This window comes from Emydura macquarii, unplaced genomic scaffold (genome assembly GCF_026122565.2).
Source record: "Emydura macquarii macquarii isolate MOO-44397 ecotype Brisbane River unplaced genomic scaffold, CSIRO-AGI_Emac_v2 contig_1253, whole genome shotgun sequence".
Classification (NCBI taxonomy): domain Eukaryota; kingdom Metazoa; phylum Chordata; order Testudines; family Chelidae; genus Emydura; species Emydura macquarii.
Window position 1 is genome coordinate 54,964,134 of NW_027131390.1, and position 20,390 is coordinate 54,984,523.

At 40.6% G+C, this 20,390-nt stretch overlaps 1 protein-coding gene across 9 annotated transcripts in view; it reads right to left on the reverse strand.

The window, feature by feature from the left end:
- Positions 1 to 20,390, reverse strand: part of PARD3B (par-3 family cell polarity regulator beta) — a 656,325-nt gene that overhangs the window by 605,676 nt on the left and 30,259 nt on the right. For 7 of the 9 annotated variants that reach the window (XM_067548841.1, XM_067548844.1, XM_067548840.1 and 4 more), the window contains exon 1: positions 15,722 to 16,491. The exons of 1 other annotated variant lie outside the window; for it this stretch is intronic. In XM_067548841.1, the coding sequence (XP_067404942.1) occupies positions 15,722 to 15,841 (120 nt within the window). In that variant the 5' untranslated portion in view covers positions 15,842 to 16,491. Of the gene's footprint in view, positions 1 to 15,721; positions 16,492 to 20,390 lie in introns of those variants that run through there. One more of the 9 variants, XR_010919815.1, reaches the window with a different exon arrangement.

Here is a 20,390-nt window from a genome sequence, read left to right on the forward strand (position 1 = left end):
TATCTGTTCTCAAACCTTTAAGACAAAGGGTCAGAGACTGGCCCAAGACTCCCATTTAGCGAAATGCTCATTTCAAATCCATAGTCCTTAATAAACATTCTGTCAGACGTGCAATAAAAAGGACAATAAACTATTAGATTCTTCCACTTCACTGAATTTTAAGGGATAGCTTTATCACAAACATGTACATATATTATGTATCTTGCTATATTTATCTGAAGGCTAAATCTAAATTTCTTTTATTTTACAAAGTTGCTATATGCAAAGAAATCAGGAACACACTACTCCAGGTATAACACTAAAGTAGACAATATTTATTAAGTGTGTTTATTTTGCTTTTCTGGAGAAAGAGTAATTTACCAATGTACATATGCAACTACAACATTCATATTGGTGTGAGACAATCAACCTATATTCAGTTTTAAACAATACTTTTCTGTTGTGTTATTGCAGCTCAAGAAAAATGTTAGAAGCCAGAAAGGACAGACACCAACCTCCTTTAGCACTACACCTTTCTCTCATGATATAAAAGGCTTTCATAAAAATAAATATATTGCATACACAGAAATGAAAACCTTCTACACTCTTCAGTTTCTTTCTGACTTACAATTACTTAACTCTTCCAAGACACAGAAAATCCAACTGGATGGAACACACACTAGGCCAACACCCTTTTCCTGCTCAACAATTAGGAGTCAGCTCTAGGAGATTCCTATCTGATCCACTGTACCTCAAGTGAAAATATATTAAAGGGGACTGTTCAGAAGTTATAGGTGATCAATTGTCTTGGCAGTTTGGAAGAGAGAAGCAAGTTGCATAACAGAAATCTGAAGCAGAGTACTCCAGTTATAATACTGAAAAGCAACCAGTACAGGAGTCATCCATTTTTCTCCAAGCAGTTTGGAGTTTAGTGTTTCAAATGAATATTTAGACTTACTTCTGTATTTCCAAATACAACGACTTTTTTTGGAGACCCTTAAGTGAAAGAGTTAGTAACCTTCTCTCTCAGTTATGGTAACCAACTCCTGTCTACTGTGAAAGTCAATGGAGAAAAACCTTAAAGTGGATTGCAATCAAATAAGCCTTTTGCTTGCTTCATGTACCTAATATGGAATCATTTTCACTGTCCATCAATAGATATTTCCAGCAGTTAGAATTCTAGAATTCTTCTAAACCTACAAGCACATCTCTCATCTCTTGTTGCCTACTTACTAGAGTTAACATTGGACAGAATGGACAGTCCTAATAAGAAGAACCAATTTTAAATCAAAGGGGGGGGGGGGAATAAATTTTAGAAAAATGTGACTGATGTTACTTTTGGGACGTTTATACAAAGGTTAGTTTTTTCCACATCTAGTGCAATGGTGCAGAGCAGTGGTTTTCAAATCTGTGGATCCCAGGCCCCTGGGGCTCCACAGACTATGTCTAAGGGGTCCGTGAAAGGTTGTCACTACTATAGAATAGTGATTTTCAACTTGGGGTCCATAGGTTATGGCCAAGATTTCCAAAGGGGTCTGCACCTCCATTTGAAATTCTTTAGGGATCCACAAATGAAAAAAGGTTGAAAACCACTGGCGTAAAGGAGCATTTCTACTATTATTTGTATTATTCTAACACCAAGGCCATATCATGGACTAGGACTTCATTATACAGAGTATATTGGCTGATTTGTAACATATTGACTATTCTGGTTTCACATGGCCTTCAACTCTTAGGAAATGTTCCCTTTTTATGTCACAGAGATTTGAGCACATTCTGGGCAATTTCTCCAGAAACTTATTAGGGCAAAGAAAAAAAAAAACTATTAAATTGGCAGCAACTGGGATTTCTCAAAGGGCCATAATTAAATGGGAGTTGCACACCTAGCTCCTTTAGGCTATTTCAAGAAATCCCTGCCACTCTTTCTGCCTTCACACAAGATACAAGGAGACCAATGGGAAGTAACCTTTCTGAAAGAGACCATTTCCTGAAAGTAGCTTATCTGGTTTCCAATTTTCTGTGTTTTGGGTATGACAGCAGGGGTAAAAAATTCTTTAGGCTGATGTTTATGAACATTTCTGAATGTCTTTCAACAGCCAGTGATAAGGTCCTTTTTCATACAAGGGACAATTATTGAGAAAAAAATCAAAACATCACATGGACATTTAAGTATTTGCCTTTTGGAAAATGTGCTGATGAGCATTGTCAGTCAGAGTATATCATCTATCCCAAAAAACTACAAAAATTACCACTACTTTTGTGGTCATGCTCAGTAGGGTAATTAACCTAAAGGAATATATTACTGCAGATGATGATGAGTCTTCAAGGCAGAATGTGAAGTGTTAGTTGCAGGGTAGATTTTTTTTTAAAAAAGGATGATTTAAAAAAAAAAATTTTAAATCAGGTATTTTTATTTAAATAAATTTCTTTTTAAATAAATGTTTGTCATAATTTCACATTTAATTTTAACGTATGTTAATATCTACACTTATTATAATATTAAAACCACTTAAACAAAAATTGGCTCCATCAATGAGCGCTTCTCAAATTTTAATATGTTAAAAGGCCTTTTTTTTTTTTTTTTAAATTACAAAACAGAATCAGGGAGAAAACATCTACTCTTGAGATCAACTCAAGCTTTACAAATATGCCACAATGGCACATATTTCATTAAGTCATTATTTTCAGTCTACAAATGTAGCAAATTCTGACATTTATATTACAATGGATCAGGAATTTTTTGATGGAACTGTCAGAAAATGTCTGTGTTGAAACTAAAGTTTTTTGTTTATATTTATCAGTTTCAATGAAATCATCAGGAAAGAGTTTTCAAGTCCAGGAGGGGGAGAGACTCACCCCAAAATAGCAAATAATCTAGTGGGAAGGGTACTCATATGGGAAGGAGGAGACATATGTTCAAACCCCTACTATGCATGATTTGAAGCAGAGATTTGAATCCTAGGTGACTGCCCTAAAAGACTCGACCACAGAGTCAGTCTCGGGCTCTCTTTCTCAGTCTACCCTGTTGGAACTGTATAAATAAATTAAATATTCATTGGGTCAGAGAGAGAGAGAGAGAGACTGACTATAGCCCAGTCGCATTAGGGCACACACCTGGAATGCAGGACACATAGGTAAAGTGGCTGTTCCATATTTTGCAGATAAAAGAGTTAGCTAGCTAAGTTATCCACTCTCTCTCTCTAAACACTAACAAATACTGTCTGTGCCTCTCTAGTATGAAAGAATACACACATCTTTCATTCTGAATCTGAAGCAACTGCTCCTTTATCAAGGGTCTTCTCTCCCTGGGTCTCAAGGGTGTTTATACTGCTTAAGTTTTCACCACTTTTGGGATGGTGATTCAGCCGAGCAGCAGCTGTTTGTTATCATCAAAGCACACACAAGTTGGGTCTCACATTCCACTGCTTCTCCCTCTCTCTCTCAAGTTGTAGACAACCACTACCTACCACCAGGCCTCATAGAATTCAACTATATTTCTTTATTCTGGCACATTTTAAGTTAGATTCTATAAGTCTAAAAATGGCAACTGCCAGAGTGGCCTCCTTATGATTTAACATGGCAATCTGTCAGTATCTTCACTTAGAACTAGCAGTATTGGTTGTGAGGTAGCCTATCACACAGGATCCCTAGAGCACCATATTACATTTAAAAGTACTGCTGACTTGCTGGAACTAGGGTTATTTATTTTCTGACAGTACCTATAACAAAAAATTACCTACATGAGATAGTTATCAAATCACAGAAAACTTGCAGTCAAAATCCTGACTGAACAAAAAAAGCACCTTGCAGAAAGATCTAAAGCTCCTTAAATTCAAGCTTGAATAGTTAGACAGTCAGGGGAGCAATTTCTAAAAAGGTACAAGCCTTCAAGTAAACATCCTGCAACTGACCTCAGAACAGGAGTTCCGGATAACAGACCAAGCAAATTCCAAAATACCAAGGAGATGGTTTCTTGACTAAAACTGTATGTGGTCTAAGGCCTAGATTATCACTTTCAGAGATGAAACAGACAAAATTCTGGATTGAGATCTATTTGCAGCTACCACATCTGCGATTGACAGAATCCAAAAAGCACCTGTGGCTTTGTCTGGAGTCTTGATTTGCAGAATGAACAGCCTTGCAAGTGTTGAGTGCAGACTACCAAGTTCCGGTCCAAATGCAAATCACAAATAATTCACCTTGGAGATGACAGAGGCAGAGATAGCTCTGGTGCAGGGCTGGGTTTAGAGGCAGACAACCCAGGTGCTGTTTTTGTTGTTAGCGACAAAAATTAATACAGAATGTTTGAAGTAAAATGTTTCAAGTATTCCGTATGTAGATTCATTTTTCACTAACCTCCTAGAATGTTCTGGACCTTTATAGAAGCCCATGGAACGTTCCAGACTTTATGAGAACTACATTTTCCTCAAACTTCCTAGAATCTTATCAGCCATGCCTACGCAGATATAGAAGGAGCATGGCTAGTTACAAGGGCAGAGATCAACTGATGGGAGACTCAGAAGAAAAATTCAAGAGGGAGGTTTTTTTGCTTGCTTGTTGATATTGCTCGAGTATCCACAGAAGTAAGGTTAGAACAAAGAAGCACCAAGAAAAGACCTGGGGGATTTTGTATGACCTTAGTAAGCTGTTGGTGGACAAGAAAACACTCAAACAATTGTACGGACCTTCACCAGATGCTGACACCTACAGAATGATCTGGAGTTAATGATAAGACCTCATTGTCGAAAGGGACAACATCCATCACATTTTGCCACTCAGTAAGCACTCTCTGCTCTAAGTTCTCCAATTCATTCATGATGCAGAGCTGAAGGACACTTTTCCTAACTTTCCTAGCTTTGAGGATTCTGCTCACACTGCCAGTCACTGTCGCGATTGGAGAGCACAGCTTTTTGAAGCTCAAGTTCATTAAAACATATCTTCGCTCAACAATGGCTGCATTGCTTGCTATTTTATTGCTTTAAAATGCCTCTGGCCAGTCTTTGGATCTCTTGGACGATGTGCTTCAGTTCACGGGGGCAAAGTCGACCTTTTGACTTAAAGGACTAGGATTAACATTCTAAAGATGTCACTTACTGAAACACTATTTAATATTGGTCCACCCAGTGTTGCACATTTCAATTTCTTGATGTTAGTACATTTCAGCTATTTTTAAAAATTTTCAAGGAAACAATTTTTTTTATTTGGTTATTTATGGCATGAATAAAAACAGATTTACAGATTCTAGCACACAAATTTATCATCTTACATGACAGGGATAAATCATGCATTCAAATCGTGCATCAAAGTTATGAAATGCGTACAAATGCAATAAAAAATAAGGTAATCAAAAGAAGGGGGAGGTGCCAAAAACACTCCTTGCTTGGGGTGCCATTTGGTCTAGGGCAGGCCCTGCTCTGATGAGGTCTGCATCCAATAGGAAAGGTTGGAGCCCCCAGTCAAGAGATGAAAAGAGATGCTATGAGCAAGCACTGCTACCTGTGCATTCAAAAAAGAGTGAAGTCTCAAAGAACATCCAGCACAGTAACACGTACTGGAAAAGAGAAGCACTACACCCCAATCAGAAATGAAGGCACAATCCTCCTTCCTTTCTTCCTGAACTCCCTTGCCTCATCCATGTAGGTCCAAATCTCTGCAGGGTCTGTAGGGGTGAATAAAGAAAAGGAACAAACCCTCACAAAAAACACAACAGAATCCAAATTTGATGCAAAGAGAAATAAAGTGTCACCTATACAACAGTAGCACTGGAATCCATAAAACACCTCACAATCTCCCCATACACACTGAACAGGAGCCGTGCGCAACAGGAACAAACTGCAGTAACCCACACATGGGAATTCTCAGAGAGAATGCCTAATCTGCACCATCCATTTCACAAGGTTTCAGCAAGTAAGCACCAGAACCACTGCAGGGCCACCCCTTCCACCTTAGATGACGCAATATTGCCTCAAAGCAAGCCATGGCATTAGAGGCTGGCGAGAGACCCAACATACATCAGCATGGACATCTTTCTGGTATTCATCTCTTCATGTTATTCATTAGGCTTCAGTTTTAGATCTTTTTGATAGCATTCAAGAAAGCATTGGGATTGGAGCTGCCTTACCACCACCACCACCTTTTCTCCACAATTTTCCCAAGAAAGGAAGGTACAAAAACATGATGGTGTCTCAAGCAATGGTATCTTCAGCATGTGTCTAACCACCTGTTTAAGAACAGCAAAAATGTTACTTTCCTCAAAAGGAAACATTCATTATAATAGAAAATCCAAAGCCTCATCACAGAATTAGCCAGCAATGAGAAGTATGGGTCCAAATTCCAGGTGGGCAGGCTCTCAGCACATCCTCCATATCACTGAGGGATAGGGAGCAGAAATAAAAATAAATGGTGCAATTGCTATCTGCAATTCTGTAGCCATGATGTCAAACATCTTCATTAATATAGATTTCAGTCTGTTTCCTGAAGACAAATCCTTCATTTAGAGTAACTTTTTCAGGGTAGACATTCTGAATTGGTCAGTACACCCATTACTCTGAACAGTCCTGTTAGTCAAGACCTCATATGGTAGAGAAACAAATGGTTTACCACCATCCACAAACAGCAGTGGCATAGCTACTCAAAACAACACAACAACAAATCCCTTCGGCTACAATCCAACAGACTTGAAGCAAGTACTCCACCACTGAATTGCTGACTCACCTGAAGACTACCTTAATCAGCCACTTAAAATTATAGTAACCGGCAAAGACAACCTTTCATAAAGGGACAAAGGAAAGATAAACCTAGGTGCCAGGCTGTTGTTGCTGGTAAATATGATTTGCATTCAAGCAGATTGCATTTTTTTGGTCTTAAAAGTTTTATGACATTTTGCTTTATTAATTAAAAATAAAGGTCTCTGTTCAGCAACAGCTGCTACCATTATCCTTGGGAAACCAAAGAACAACTGGTTTAGACTTCACAGCACAGGAACAACACAGGTCACAATAGAAAGCGAGGGTCTTGTAGTGCCACAGCGTGAACAGACAGCAGTTCTGAATGTATGTACTACTGGTGTAGAAATGATAGTTTTATCTTAGCTAACAACACAGACTTGGATAAGGTCAGACCTTGCAGCAGTTTGCCTAGTAGAGGTATCACTAGACATCTAAGGAAAAATTATATACATGAAAACAAGAGTCTTGAACTTTTTTTTGCTTAAAGTAGGGAGCATGATTCAGAAGTCCCTTTGAATACACTCACTGGTTTTTTATATCGCAAATCCCCCTTTCCTCACAGTTATAAAAGTAACTCTGTATGAAAAGTTACCGACTGGTAAACATATAGGTGCTGGAGCTAGGGGTGCTGCCACACGTCCTGGCTTCAAGTGGTTTCCATCTTATACAGGATTTACAGTTTGCTTCAATGAGTCTCAGCACCCCCACTATACAAATTGTTCCAGCACTACTGGAAATATGTTCTACAGACAGTAACCAGAAAAGTGTGCACACCCGAGAAGAGGAATTAAAGATCTTCTTTTGGAATATTTGGACACACATATCTGGATAATAAGTACTGTACAACTTCTTTTACACACTGGACTTACAAAGACTTGCTCCCTGGAGGAATTTCCTTTCTTTAGTGTATTTATGGATCTGAGTGCTCACTTGGATTCAGAAACTTGTTTTTTATCATTGAGATGTTCAAGTCTAACCATCATACTTGTTTTATTTCAAAAAGTTGCCGTGAAATAAAAAGACTAAATAATATTTTCCTGCTTATAAAGACAGGAATAAAAGTATGAAAATATAGCTCAAGACAGCTTTTGCATTTTATTAATTGCTATAGCCCTTGGCACCATTATTTTAAGGGTAAAAGATACATTGTATCTGAAATACCATCCAGCCCAGTATTAACTAAGACAGGTCTTCATACTGAAAGCTGCAGTTCTTATGACATCAAACTCATTAGGAAAGCCCCAAGAAAGTGGTTATCCATGGTGGAGGAAGTCTGCTGGTTTAACAGCATGATGCAAGGCTCAGCACAGTATGGTGTAAGTCAACTGACCCACCATACAGAATAAACATGGGGGGGGGGCCGGGAAGTATATTTCATATAAAGTACAACAAAAACTATTATTCTCACATAACTTTAGCCACTTTTTGAAGATTGTTTGGCATTTAAGGCAACATCAATAGGACATATACTTGTACAAGCAGTTTAAAATGATAGGCAGGATGTCGGTTTAACATGATTTCTAACACATTTCCCTTTTGTGGGAAATAAGTGTTTAGATCAATTTATTTCAATTCTATCCTTTGCCAGAAACTTTTTTGGAAGATGATAAAAGCAAGTCATCAGTGAAAGAGAGTGTGCTCACATTGATCTGGAAGAAGGGAATGGATAATCGAAATTTTGCCTGCTAATCTATTCAGACTAGACTAGTTTCTACTGCTGTTTGCCCAAATGAATGGTGAATTGCAACCTATCAGTATGTAGTACTTCATGAAGCCCTCTGATAGCTATTGAAAATAAGAGTTCTAGAAGGAAGCTGAGTATTCTAGTCTAGCTCTCAGACACTTCAGACATCTTTTAACATTTTGAACTTGATAAACAAGATTTCATTTATAGAACTTAGATCATCATGTATGTAGCATACACATTTATAGTATTTCCAAGGTGGGTCATTCTGAATAGGCATACTGCATTTTCATCAATTTCATCCATCTCTACTTATTTGATAGATTACCAGATGTGTGTGTGTTTTAAGCAAGATACTCAATATTAACTGAAGCCCATAACCTATTCTTTCTTTTTACTGATCAAAGCTAAAAATGTCATGACAACATTTTATTTTTCAAGTTAAAGTAAAGAAAAACTCACAGGACAACATCTCATATGACAAGTTTCAGCATGAAGGCAGTTTTTCTAGCCAAATTTATAAACACCTATTATAGGTAAGTAAAGGAGGGGACCCCAACAGTGTATCAACATTAATGGGACTGATGAAGTGCATCAGTGACCATTATTGACATGCCATAAACTATGTTGCACAGAAGAACGTTTAAGTTTTAACTAGAACTTTGCAAACAGACTTAGAGTTAGAAGACTAATCAAAATTAAGACTTTATGAAAAGCTGAGGACAGGACATCTTTGATATTAATAGCTAAAATGTCTCCTCTGCCTCACCTCCTCTCCTTCCCCCAAAAAAATTATACATTGTAATGAAGTGCTAGAGTCATTAGAAAGAATAGTTCTGGTAGCTTCTGATCAAAGAGCTAATATATGAAATTATGAGGAAATTAAAGCAATACAATAGGATATGGAAGCAATTTTAAAATTGTATTAAAAAAAGATTCTGTTAGCCCGAGATCAAAAACATCTTTGTTCCTATGAAGCCATCATCTAAAGAAATTCCCACACAAATGAGCTGTTTAAACACCAAACCAGTGTTTTTAAAACAGCCAAGAAAGATTTGCTATCTTAACTTTAATACTAGCCTGAGTATGAAGCAAAGTATTGAAGATCCAGTTACTGTGCTTATCAGTTGGTTCATCTTTATCAGCACTCAAACAAAAAAGGGAAGAATAAAACCATTGTTACAGAAAAAGCTAATGTCAACATGATACATCTTCAAATTAGTTGAAGTGAGGCACAAATACATGTGTGGTAAAAAGACTCAAAAAAGAAGCCATAGAAGGTTATATTCCTTACTATTACTGGAAATAGTAATAGAATTGTCAAGTTACAACCATATGAACTCCTGTTTAACATTGAGGTTTGTGGACTAATTTGGTTTCTGCACCCCTTACTTTATCTGAAAGAGGACTTCTCATCCTATACTTGTCAGGCAATCATCCATAATGTGGAAAACCTGATATACCAAATTATACTCCAGTTTATTAGTGTGCTATCATAATGAGCAAACTGGAATGCTCAACAGCTTAATTATGATTTTCACATACATCAAAAGCCCCAAAGACAAACTAGAAACTTGATAATGAATTGTAGTTTATAAGAGGACAAGAGAATGTTAAGATAGATACGGGATGAGAAATTTACAAAAAAAAAAAAAAAAAAAAAGAGTAAAAGTACTTAAAGCCAGATCTTGGAAATACATAAATTATTCCTAGTGTAGAAAGCAGATTATAGATAAATACAAACAGTATTAAAATATAAAAAGAAAGAACAATTTTAGAGCACATAATATACCCAGTCATGGAAGGCCCCATAAAAGCTAAAACCTATTTCTGGAAGGGGAAACAAGCAGTACAAATACTAGCATTAATATTCTGCCTCTATTAATATTATACATTTCACATAACCACCTCCTATTTTGCTCAGATTTAAACAATACTGGCACAAACAGAAAAGTGGGCAGAACAGTGTTCATTTTCTACATTTTGACCTTTTCCACAATATTTCTGGAAACTTGGACTCTTTTTGCAAGTCAAGATACTGAGTTTCGGTTCAAAACTTTTTTTTTTTTTTTAAAAAGCTTCTGTTTTTAGAGAAACTGCAAAGAACATTTAGTACTCCTGCTGGCTGTTTAGCAGCATCTAGATACTGTTCCAAAAGCTGCTATTGTCATAGTTTGGGGTAGGCAAGAGCACACACAGGTGTGTGTAATTACAGAGAGAAATATTTTATTAATTTAAAAAAAAAATTTAAAAAAAATGACCGAGTCAGCCTACAATATAATCCTCCAAATACCTTTCAGCACAGTGCTGCTGATATACAAACTAAGTCAATAAATCACCATTTCCTATCCAATCAGAGATGTGTGACCATTGCATTGCCTTCACCACTATGTCACTAATTCAAATTCAGTTTGGTAGTCAAGGAGTTTACCGCCACCTTTCTGGAAGGAATTGGTGTTTTCAGTATAGTTTCTAATTAGTGGGTACCTATATCACACAACAATAATAACTGGCACTCTTGTTGGCTTTCCACAGAGGGAAGTTAAGTATTCAGTTGACACAGCAAGTTAGTCGCCCTCTGAAGTGGTCCTGCTAAGTGAAGCACTCAAGGGTTTAAACTGAACCCAGATTGGAGAAGGGGATTATGGACACAATCCATTTTTGTTTTGGTGACAGAATATAGTTTCTACCTTGGAGGACTGACATCCATTCAAACATATTATCATGTCTACATGCAAGGCTCTTCCCTATTGTATACGTCACCTGTTCTTTTATGAAAGTGAGATAGTTTAAAGGAATCTTTCTTGAGGAAACAGGATTCTTGTATATTTCGTTTCCAAAGGAGATAAAGTACTTTGTCTGAAACAAGGGTTGTTGTATATTTTATTCTCTCAGCTCGCTGCTGTTCCTTTCTACTGAATGTACATGAGAACAGAAACTCATCATTTTCTAAGTCTGTCTATACTACAGCCTGTCAGCAAAATTTATGTTGCTCATTGGTGTGAGCATTCCATCCCCAAGCAACATAAGTTACACCAACATAAGCACTTGTGTGCACAGCATTATGTCTCCCGCCAGCATAGGTTCTGCTGCTCATGGAGGTGAGTTTTTATGCCAGTGGGAGAGTTCTCATACAGCGTCTTCACAAAATGCATGGCAGTAGCACTGCTGTATCAGTCCAGCTGAGCCACTGCAACACTGTACATAGACATACCACAAGTTAATAGGACATTGGAAGTCTGACAAAGTTAAGACAAAAACAATATAGTGTTACAGTTTCAATGTCCGACCTTAACTAACGGATTGCCTTCACTGCAAAATTAACACAAGTCATAATTCAAGCATTGCCCCTAACTTCAGTTCCTTCCACATGAAAAACCTCTAATTCAAGTGCATTGGTGATTTTAAATCAAGTAGGCTGGCACAAGAAGGGGAACAGGCTAAAACTTCAGTGAGCACAGCGCATCAGCTGCTAACACAACCACTCTGCAGTCAAGATACAGGCTAATAGCATTCAAATGTTGGTAGTCCCTTAAATAACCCCCCCTGTGCCCTGAAAAGATAGACAAATTCTCCCACAATTCACTGGGAAATAATTCAGAAAATGACTCCGGTTACTGTTACAGCTAGGCAAATAACAGATTTTTCATTTGCTGGCAATTTTGGGGGGAGGGAGGAAGAGAGGGAAAGGGAAATCATTTAGGGTCAAACTAAACATTTCATTTAGATTTTGACCATTTTAAGATGTTCAAGTAATTTTATTAAAAACATGAAAATCCTGAAACAATTCACTTCGTATCAGAATTAAGAACATTTTTTAAAAAGTGTCAAAACAACATGTTTAGATGTTTTTAAGGTGCAGGGTTTTTAGTCTTTTTTAAAAAAAAGACTAGAACAATTCTGCAAATTTGATCGAAATTCGCAAAATGTTTCAGAGTCAACATACATTTTTTTTATGCCAAAAGTGTATGTATTTCAAAAAGAAACTCACTCACTTTTGCTTACCCTGTGATTTACCTTTAGAAGTCTTAGCTTCGCTCACAAGCAAACACAACACCAGCATGGACACAGCAACTCAAGAGTTATTTTGCAGCCTGATCCCTCTCACTCAAGCTTGGCTAATGCAAGACAGTTAACTATGCAATGAAGATATATCTTAAGATAATAGAGATATCTAAACAAATAGAGTAGTTAAGCTGAAGATGGTAAGGGGGCAGCCAGGAAAATTATGTGGAGCTATTAGTACTCCTGAGTCTACTTATGTATCGAAAACCTTAATTCACACACTACAAAACACTAACAAAAGCAGATATTGACTTATACTGAACATTTGTTTACTTGAGAGGGAAATATTGACTGAGATGAAGCAAAAATAGATACGGACTCAGAACAAAGAATCTTGATTCTCAAGAAAACAAGTACTAGAATTCTTATAATTGTGTGCATGAGAGAGAGAATTTTCTCTTCAAAAATAACTAGAATTCTCTCCTTTATCAACATAAATTTCCTAAACATAACAGCCTTTTTAAACTGATGATATTTTAATAGGATGAATTTACCTGTGCTTTATGGGGAATTTAGATATCCAGAAAAGTTATTTTTAACTTTGGATAAGCCAATCAGGATGCAGAGCAAGATATTTGACCATTTAAAATTGCACTAGAATTCCCAACAGTTGACCTTTAAGTTCAATAATAAAAAATTGTCTTATTGTCTGACTTTTCAGCTGACAAATAAAAGAATTCCTGGCTTATTAATAGTCATTGTTAATGAGCCTTTATGGTCAAATCTTGTGCCAGTGAGTCTGCCAAGAGACCAGTCCAAGTTTGTTAATGTAATGCAGCAGGTTACAGCAAGTAAAGTGCCTTCAAGATTTTCAGCTATTTATTTGAGTTACCTATTTAAATAATGTGGCATTAAAGTCTAAGATAGCCAATGAGATTTGCCAGAAACCAACTATTCAAAGACATGCATAGAACTTTAACTGTGCAACCCACCGTGAACTAGAAAAGACACACACCAAACCTCAGCCGCTGAATTAGAGATTTAAATCCAATCTCCTCCGTTCTATTTGAGCCTCCATGCAGTTTTCTTTTGATTAATCCCTTATGTCAATTTACTGTAGTTTCAAATTACCAAATTAAAGGTGAGCAGAGTTTTCAAATAAACTGGACTTGTGCCTTCTTTTGGTTCTCTTATGATGTGTAAAGAGGGTCTGAAGAGTTTTACAGGTGTGGGAAGGGATTCTGCTTTGTTTTACCTTAGAACCGCCAATTCTGATTTTCCCAAGATTGGCTGCAGAAGCCACTGGAGGTTTCAGAGGTATATAGTGTCAGTTCTTACACCTTAACTTAAGAGGGCAGATGTGATGAATCTTTAACAAAAATGTCTTTTTCTTGAAATATTACTTTAACTATATGCAGTGCTGTTGTAGCCATGCTGTTCCCAGGATACACAAGAGAGAGAGTGTTCTGGGTAAGCTCGAAAGCTTGTCATTCTCACCAACGGAAGTTGGTCCAATAAAAGAACTTCATCCACCTTGTTTCACTTGATTAACTAGTTAGGTATTAACAACAACAAAAAGTTTCACAATCTGGCTAAAAATTCCTTTTCCCTCTCAGTTGTTCAGCTTTCATTCTGAACACTTGTGAAATCATTTCATTCATTCTCCAACCACCATAGGAAGACTTTTAGATTAGGCAGGACCTGCAGTTCTAGAGTAAGGTTTTTTCCTGCTTGTTTCTTTTTGGGCCCTCTTTACACACCACAAAGCAGCAACAGCACAAAAAAGAGAGTACAAGCCAAATTTTGCAGGTCACCTTGAAGCTTTCCTCACGAGTTGTTCTTGTGGTGGTGAAGTATGGATTAAAGTGCTGAACCATCTGAAGCGAGCTAAATTCAGTTTTTTGGGGGTTTTTTTTGTTTTGTTTTGTTTTTTAAAGTTTACCTAGGCCAAAGTCATTGTGTTTCTTATAAACCCTCAGTATTCATGCAAAATCCATGCATACTTGGACAGTTTGAGCCACCCTGATGGCCCATAGCCTAAATAACATTGCTAATTTCCATAACACTATTATGGCAATTTTTAATCCTCAACAGATTCTAGTAAATGCTAATTAATATCTATATACACATAGTGTCTTGATACGGATAGAAAGAATAGAAAGATGGTACTGTTTTACACAGTACCTCACACAGGAATCCTGAAGTATATTACATGATAGGCAAAGCACTACAGGTGCTTGTGTGGGCAAACATGGAAGTCACTGTAACCTCTACCACAGGTAGCGCAGATTTGTACATTAATAAATTCAGGACTTCAGTAGAAGATTTTACACATTAATCTTCAAAACACTCTTGTAAAGTAACGATAATTATAATCCCAGTTTTACACATGAGGAAAAACAAAGACAGAGAAGTCAGATGATTTGCCCAAAGTCACAAAGGGAATCAGTGACAGAGAGGGAATCAAGTCTCATGAGTTTCTGATTGCCCTTTTGCATTCAGATCTCCCTCACTCTCTAAAGAACCTCTCCTGCCAGGCCTTAGTCATGGGAGTAGTCTCAACAAAGTAACAAACTATTCATGAGAATAAGTGTTTGAAAAAATCAGATTTTTGGATAAAAACTCTTGGTCAGTACCATGCTGGAGTTATCCAGTGGCCAGATCTAATTACTACCAGACACAGATAAAAGAAGCCTCAATCAACTTTCATCTGAAAAGTGGCTCCTGTCTTCATACAGTATCCCTAGGACCAGAGAGCTGAGCCAAAGTCTTACCATATTTATATATTATATTGTAGATAAACAAGTTATGTTTGTGGCACAACATAAAATCTAAAATTCAAGAAACTTTAAAAATATTTAGACTAAGCCACTGTAACTAAATGGAACACATTTTAGCTTGTCAATATCAACTGTTCATGCAACTATTTGGCAGTGTTGTTCATAACACTAGTCCACCAAGCTCTGCTGGTGCTGCTGACTTCTGGTTAGTCCTTATTTACTACAATAACTATTGAAACCCAATTTCCATTTAAAAACTGAGTAGTTCTGCTCTTCACATGGGTCTGCTGCATCTCATGCTGGACCTGCAGATACAACATCCCAAACATACCCAACTACTATTTCAACTGTAAAGTCACCTACTGCAAAATGCCCACCTTTAAAAAAATATCCACTCATACTTGGGCAGATTGTTTAAAAAAGTATCTACACTGTAGGTACACAGAGGCCTCTCGTCTGGTATAAAGGTGCAGTGTTCTTAAGTGAGCTTGCTGTGTGGTGTGTGTGGTAATGAAGAGGGCAGAGGTGTGTTGTGTCTTCCTTACCTTTTCTTTGGTTTTGAGGTATCTCTGAAGAGCCTGCTGGGTCAAGTCTCTGACACGGAGCCGCCCGTCCTTACAGGGAACCACAATCCCCGTCTTCCCAAAAGAAACAGTCACTTTCATCTCAGCCAATCACCCCCACCTAGTCATTAAAACCAGGGCGCTAAAGAACAGGCCCAGGAGCGGAGGTGGGAGCTGCTTCCCTGAACCGGTGGGGCAGGAAATCAAGACAAACCACGGCCCAACCCAGCCCTCTGGGCGCGGCGCGAGCGGGGGGGCGAGTCTTGCTGTCAGCTCACTAGCAGGTGCCTGCCCCAGGCTGGGGGGGGGGCACGACTGCCCCGGCGCAGGGCTGGGAGCGGGCCCTCACCGCGCCCCCGCCTCACTAGAGCGACCGGCAGGGGGGAGGGGCACGGGGGGGGGGGGGGGGGAGACCCCAGGCGGCTGCCGGCCAGCGCCGGGCTGGGCCGAAGGAGCTTACGGGCCCCTCCCCCGGGGATACGGGGCCGGCCACAGGCGGGCTCGCTCCCCGCAGCGCCCCGGCGGCGGGCAGGGGCAGGGGAAGCGGCCCCCGTCCGGCTCTCAAGGGAAGCCCGAGCCGAGCTCTGGCGGGACGCAGCGGCCGCGGCTCCTTCTCATGCCGGGGGCGGCGGCAACGCTCGTCTCCTAGGTGCGGCCGGCGGCTCCCCCGGGCCCTGACTCCTCCCGTTCGCTCGGACCGCTGCTCCCCGAGGGCGAGATGGGGAAACTTTGTGTCCCCAGTGCCGGCTTCTGCGCTCACAGCCGGGCCTGGCCTGCCCGGCTCTTAAAGGGGCCGCAGCGCCCTGGTCCACTGACTGCAGGGCCTGCGACACCAGGGCAGCTGATTTGGGGTGTAGCCGTGTGGGATCTGTGTGTAGCTGTGTGAGATCTGTGCACAGATCCCACACAGCTACACCCCACAGCACAGATCCCACATGGCTACACCCCACCGCTTCACCACGCACAGCTACACCCCACAGCACAGATCCCTCACACCTACACCCCACAGCACAGATCACACATGGCTACACCCCACCACTTCACCATGCACAGCTACACCCCACAGCACAGATCCCACATGGCTACACCCCACCGCTTCACCACGCACAGCTACACCCCACAGCACAGATCCCTCACACCTACACCCCACAGCACAGATCACACATGTCTACACCCCACCACTTCACCAAGCACAGCTACACCGCACAGCACAGATCCCACATGGCTACACCCCACCACTTCACCACACACCGCTACACCCCACAGCACAGATCCCACATGGCTACACCCCACCACTTCACCACGCACAGCTACACCCCACAGCACAGATCACACACAGCTACACCCCACAGCACAGATCCCACATGGCTACACCCCACCGCTTCACCACGCACAGCTACACCCCACAGCACAGATCCCACACACCTACACCCCACCCCACAGCACAGATCCCACATGGCTACACCCCACCACTTCACCACACACAGCTACACCCCACAGCACAGATCACACACAGCTACACCCCACAGCACAGATCACACATGGCTACACCCCACCGCTTCACCACGCACAGCTATACCCCACAGCACAGATCCCACATGGCTACACCCCACAGCACAGATCCCACGTGGCTACACCCCACCGCTTCACCATGCACAGCTACACCCCACAGCTACTCCCCACAGCACAGATCACACATGTCTACACCCCACCACTTCACCACGCACAGCTACACCCCACAGCACAGATCCCACATGGCTACACCCCACCGCTTCACCACCCACAGCTACATCCCACAGCTACTCCCCACAGCACAGATCACACACAGCTACTCCCCACAGTACAGATCCCACATGGCTACACCCCACCGCTTCACCACCCACAGCTACATCCCACAGCTACTCCCGCAGCACAGATCACACACAGCTACTCCCCACAGCACAGATCCACATGGCTACACCCCACAGCACAGATCCCACATGGCTACACCCCACCGCTTCACCACGCACAGCTACACCCCACAGCACTGATCCCACTTGGCTACACACAGATCCCACACAGCTACGCCCCACAGCACAGATCACATACGCCTACACCCCACAGCACAGATCACACATGGCTACACCCCACCGCTTCACCACGCACAGCTACACCCCACAGCACAGATCCCACATGGCTACACACAGATCCCACACAGCTACGCCCCACAGCACAGATCACATACGGCTACACCCCACAGCACAGATCACACATGGCTTCACCCCACTACTTCATCATGCACAGCTACACCCCACAGCACAGATCACACACGGCTACACACAGATCCCACACAGTTACACCTCACAGCACAGATCCCACATGGCTATACCCCACCGCTACACCATGCACTGCTACACCCCACACCACAGAGCACACACGGCTACACCCCACACCACAGATCACACACAGATACACCCCATCACCACACCACACAGAGCTACATCCCATAACACAGATCAGACACAGCTACACCCCACAGCATAGATCACACACACAACTACACCCCACCACTGCACCATGTACAGCTACACCCCACAACACAGATCACACACAATACACCCCACCACTGCACTATGCACAGCTACATCCCACAGCATAGATTACACACAGCTACACCCAACACCACAGATCAAACATCTCACACAGCTATACACCACACAGCATAGACTACTTACACGTCAGCACACGTACCACACCATCTCACATCACAAACTATAGCATTGCACACCCCACAATATGTGCATACACCACACATGCCACAGTATATACCACATGGCATCTCACCACACAATATAGAATACACCACACACACTTTCTCATCTCCATGTAGTTCAGTGAATCAGAGGTCTGGAGGAAAGATTATTTCCAAGCAAGGTGTATAGCAAACTGATGATATGCAGTGTTATAAGTGCTGTACTGCAAACAGCACAAATTCGATCTTTGCCCTGTTGGAATGTTTGGTTATCTTGGAAATATCCTATTCTCAGCCCAGAAATCTAGCTGAAGGGATTGCTAGTGCTGCTCTTTCCACCCTCCTGTTCCCATTTAGTGAGGAGATTAATTAAAAGGTAGTGAGTCAGGTTAAGATCTGTCTTGGTTTCTCTTTCAACTTCATGCTTGATATTGAAAGCAATCTGTTAAACGTAGGGTTAAAAAGTCCATGCATGGAGAAGGGCTTCAGCTGCAAAATTTCCACAGGGTGCCTTTATGTCACATGACAGCTTTGCAACAGTCATATGCCTTCATGTCTGTGAGGCTGTACTCTTGTAATTCTCAGTAGGGCTCTCAGCAGAGCTCCTCCATTGCTTGCAGCTTGTGCAGAATAGAGCAGAACATTTTTGTTCACTGATTGCAGCAACTATGATGTCACACCCACCCTCTGTTCTTTATAGTCTGGGGCTGATTCCGATTTATGCATTTTTCCTCCCCTGGCTCAAGGCTGTACCAAAAAGCGCAATCTGGCCTTTTATCTATAGGAAAGAGCTAGTTTTTAAAGGCCACCATTGTATTGTGTCTACTGGATATATGTCATTTCAAGATTATATTTATCTACTTATAGTTTTCTATCACTATTTTTCTTTATTTAATGTTATATGTTTCATTAATTGTTCAGTTTACAGACATATTTTTGGCTGGTACCATCAACACATATTTGCTGTAACTTGGACAGTGTGTATCTGTGTAGTTGTTTTAATGAACAATATTTATTTTTAAAGTGAAATAGTTGCCAAACAACATATTTGAGGATGCAATTTTTGAATAAACTATTTTATCTAGTTTAAATTCTTTGTAAATAATTGTTTACTTTTTTTTGTCCCTTTTTCTTGAGGCTATATGATACCATCTGATGATAAAATCTACAGGTGATAAAACAGAGTTCCTTCCAGATGCATTCCTCAAGGGGGAAGAATTTGTACAGAATGTGTGGAAGGAACATAGACTCCAAAATTACTGAAGCCCAGGGACTAAAGGGAGAGAGAGGAAGTTTTAGTACTGAAGAGCACAAATCAGCTCCTCCTCTATCTGCATGCCTCCCTTCTCCTGAATGTAAACTACTTCAGTCTATGCAGGGAATGGAAAGTGCACAGTGGAAATTAAAGTTGCTCCTGCTTTTTCTGGTGAGAATACTATCGGTTTCTAAAAGGAGCATGTGGCATAAAGTGGCTGTTCCCATCCCCTGACTATAGAATCCTGGCTATAAAGAATTGGTTTAGGGAAGCTTCCAGGAAGGAAACAGTTAGCATGCTGCATTGCCTCCACTCCCCTCTTATTTACTGTGTTTTGCTCACCTTCATGCCTCCCAATGGAAAGGGGCATAAGGCCTTTGATTATTTGTTCATTTCACTTTCTCTATTCTGTTGCTCAGCCATTCCCAAAGGTTGGCTAGCTCAGATCTCTTTTGCCTTCCCTTAAAATGTTTCCTTATATTTTATTTTTATTGATTTTTTCCCTAGAATTTCATCAGATAAATGTTACACTGTCCTTAGCAGCTGAAGACAAAAGCCTCTACAACTCTTACCCTGATAAATCCAACTGAATCCAACTCCAGACCCCAGCCATTTAAGAATCCAAACAATCAACTACAGCTGTGGGGGAAAAATACAGTTAAATG